This window comes from Suricata suricatta, chromosome 3 (genome assembly GCF_006229205.1).
Source record: "Suricata suricatta isolate VVHF042 chromosome 3, meerkat_22Aug2017_6uvM2_HiC, whole genome shotgun sequence".
In the NCBI taxonomy this organism is placed as follows: Eukaryota; Metazoa; Chordata; class Mammalia; order Carnivora; family Herpestidae; genus Suricata; species Suricata suricatta.
The window spans coordinates 173,840,385-173,843,507 of NC_043702.1; the positions used below are offsets into that span (position 1 = coordinate 173,840,385).

General features: G+C 62.9%; 1 protein-coding gene across 1 annotated transcript; it reads right to left on the minus strand.

The window, feature by feature from the left end:
- Positions 1–393: 393 nt before the first annotated feature.
- Positions 394–3,117, minus strand: GPATCH4 (G-patch domain containing 4). The gene is made up of 6 exons (XM_029933223.1): positions 3,005–3,117; positions 2,487–2,560; positions 2,308–2,400; positions 2,142–2,228; positions 847–938; positions 394–634 (listed from the first exon to the last, which is right to left on the minus strand). The coding sequence occupies exons 1-6, from the start codon at positions 3,081–3,083 to the stop codon at positions 580–582; spliced, it is 480 nt and encodes a 159-aa protein (XP_029789083.1). The 5' UTR covers positions 3,084–3,117; the 3' UTR covers positions 394–579.
- Positions 3,118–3,123: the final 6 nt, after the last annotated feature.

Consider the following 3,123-nt stretch of genomic DNA (forward strand, 5'->3'; position numbering starts at 1 on the left):
GGCCCCGCAGGCGCTGTGCTAACATTGCAGTTTCGGTGCCCCTTTACCTACCCCAGCCTTTTCCTAAAAATCACCTGACCCCGTTTCCTAGCAACCGACCCAGGTCATCTTGCCTTGCTTCCTGCCTTGAACCTTTTATAAGGTGGGTGTGTTCTTTCAATAAAAGGGAGGCTTGATCAGAAACCTTGTCTTGCCTCCATTCTCTGTGCCCCCTGCCCCCCCATTCTCACCCCCTCCCTCAGGACCTGCTTTGACCGACCTGCCGGACGGGTCAAGACCAAGTAAGACAAAATATAAAATTTTTAAAAAATTTTTTATGGTTTTTATTTATTTTTGAGAGACAGAGAGTGCGAGCAGGGGAGTGTCAGAGAGAGAGGGAGACACAGAATCCGAAGCAGGCTCCAGGTTCTGAGCAGAGCCCGACGTGGAGAAGAAGACGATGAAGGCGCCTAACTGACTGAGCCCTGCAGGCGCCGCGGAGCTGCCTGTCTTGGGGCAGCAGGAACCCTTCCCCCCAGGTGACAAGAGTGGAGAAGGGGCACAGACCGCCCCCCAGGGAGCCCGCGGAGCGAGCACTACTCACTTGTGTGCCGTCCGCCCCTCGCAGGCTTGGAGCAGCATCTCGTCAGTCAGACTGTGGGGAGGGGGGTGGCAGGAATCACACGAAGCTCACGGAAAGGCCTGGCGTCTCCCGGCCTCTAAACTTTCGTCCACACTGAGCTCCTCCCGTTCAGGGCCTGGCACGTTCCAGGTGCGGGCGATGCAAAGCCCAGCGGCCTGGGCAGGCCCGAGATTCAAGGGCCTCCCCCCACCCCGCACGCCCCCCCCACTAACGTGAGGTCTCACATCTTTGGAGGCTTGGGCCGCTGGCTGTCGTCCTCACTGTGGCTGTGCAAGTCCTCCTCTGGCTGCTCCCCACCTGCCGTCAGTGTGGCCGTCTAGGAGGGTCATCGGGGGAACTAAGCGCACTCAACACCACTGCCCATCCCTTTCCCCTCCTGGAGCCCCTCACCCCCCAGGAATTGGCAGCCGTGGGCACAGTCTGCCAGTCTCCGACACAGCTCCCTCTGACCCCCGGAGGTGCGAGCTGTGGACTTCCCGCAGGGGAGGGGGCTGCAGCTGCAGAGGTGGGGCCAGTGGGCACAAGGGAGGAGAAGGTGCTGGGACCAGCAGGTAAAGGCGGTGCTTCTCTGCCCTCACCCACACCTCCCCACAGGCCTTTCTGGAACCAGACTGCACACCTACTACGGGCCAGGGGCGGGGGGTACAGAGAGGACCGGGATCAGAGGTCCGGCCCCGGTGGAGCCTCCGTGGGGGGCGAGGGGAGGAAGGCGGAACACAGTCCTGACAAAGCGCTGCCTGTGCTAGCGCAGGGGCACCTGAGCCGACTTCGGGGTCTGGGGAAGCTTTGGGAGTTTGGGGAGTTCCAGGAGACCACCTCTGCAAAGGGGAAAGATGGTGCCCCCCAAGAAGCGCTTCACCCCGGGGTGACCGTGCAGAGGTCCTGACAGGCAGGCGTGAGGACAGGCCCACGTGAGCCAGTGTGACCCATCACGGCCGGCCTCCTAGGTCAGGGGCGAGCCAGAGCCCCAGGGAACCCTGCCTTGCGGCACGGAACTAACGGGTGGGGAGTCCGCGTGAGGCTGTGGACGGAATCCGGCAGGAGGACAGTGGCCACAGCGATAAGGACAAATGGGAAAGGGCTGCTACGTGACACACAGCGCCCTCAGTCCCCTCAGTCAGTGTGCTGGGAAGCAGGAGTCTGAAGACGGGGGTCCAGTCCTAAGAACAAGCCACCTGCCCCATCGGGGCCAAACTGCACCAGGAAGAGGACGGGGCAGATCATCTCTCAGGTCCCTGTGGAGCCGGAGTCCTCTGCACTGGACGTCTCCGCTCACTCTGCTCTCATAGCGCCGGTGTCCCCCCACCACCAGCGCTGCCCCTCAGCAGATGGTAGGACCCATGGGACCTGCCGGAGAGTCCGGGCAGTCTAAGCGACGGCAAGGCTGGTCTCCCAATCTGACGTTAGGACGGTCCAGGAACAGGTAAGCAAACAACGGTTCAGGCCCGGGGGGAGGCCTCGGAGGGGAAGGACGGACCCTCACACCCAGCCCCCCCCAGCCCCCCCCCCGCCCCGGTACCTTCACAAACTTCTGATACAGCACGTTGGGCTTGGCACGACTATGCCGGGGGGTCTCCTGAGAAAGATGCCTTATCCGGACTCCATCCTGGGGGGCGGGATCAGTGAGGGGGTGGCACAGGCGTCCCCGGCTCCCAGTCCACGCGGCCATCTGCTCGTGCTCATACCTGCCCCGTTTCCACAACCAAGCTGGCGGCTGTCTTGTTGAAGAGCTCATTCCACCAGTGGTCCGTGAACTCCTTGGTAGGGTCGTGTCCCACCTGCCGGAGGAAGAAGTGTGCCCTGAGGACCTGCCTCTTCCCTGTCCCCAGGGTCCCCCTCTCCCATCCACAGGGCCCAGTCTTACCCCGTGAGTGTCCTGCTTCAGCGTCACCCTGAGGGCCTGGGTGATGCCATTCTCCTTCCGACCTAGACCTTTGCCTGCAGGGCACGGAGCGACCCGGTTTATTCTGCTGCCTGCCCTGAGCCCCCACCGGGAGGGCCACTCTGCCCTCCCACACTGCGCGCTGGGCACACGTCCCTGGCCGACGCCCTCCGGGCCCACTCTTCCTGGCATTTCTGCATGCAGCCTCCCTGCCTTTGAGCCCGAGCTGGTTTCCCTCACGCCACCTTCAGGACAGAGGCCGGGCCCCGTCGCCCCGTCCCAGTCTCCCCAACCACTTCTTTCTCACGGACCCACTGCGAAATTTCCCCCACTGTTCCATTTTGGAAAAGTCGGAAATTTCCATCTGCAAACTTCCCTGTAAACTAGCTTTTCCTCCTCCAGCCGCATGGATTACAAATGGGCAGCCCAGGACACCGCCGCGCCCCTGGGCATGTGGGCGGAGAGTTGGGGGCATGTGGAAGGGGCCCCACGGGGGTGACCTTGGGTCCATCCATGCTTCAGCAGCTGCGCCTCGGCAAACGTCATCCCACGGCTCTTGCTCTCCGGCGGGACGCTCATGGTGGGGGAGGCGCCACAGTCAGGCCCGCGCCAGCGCGGC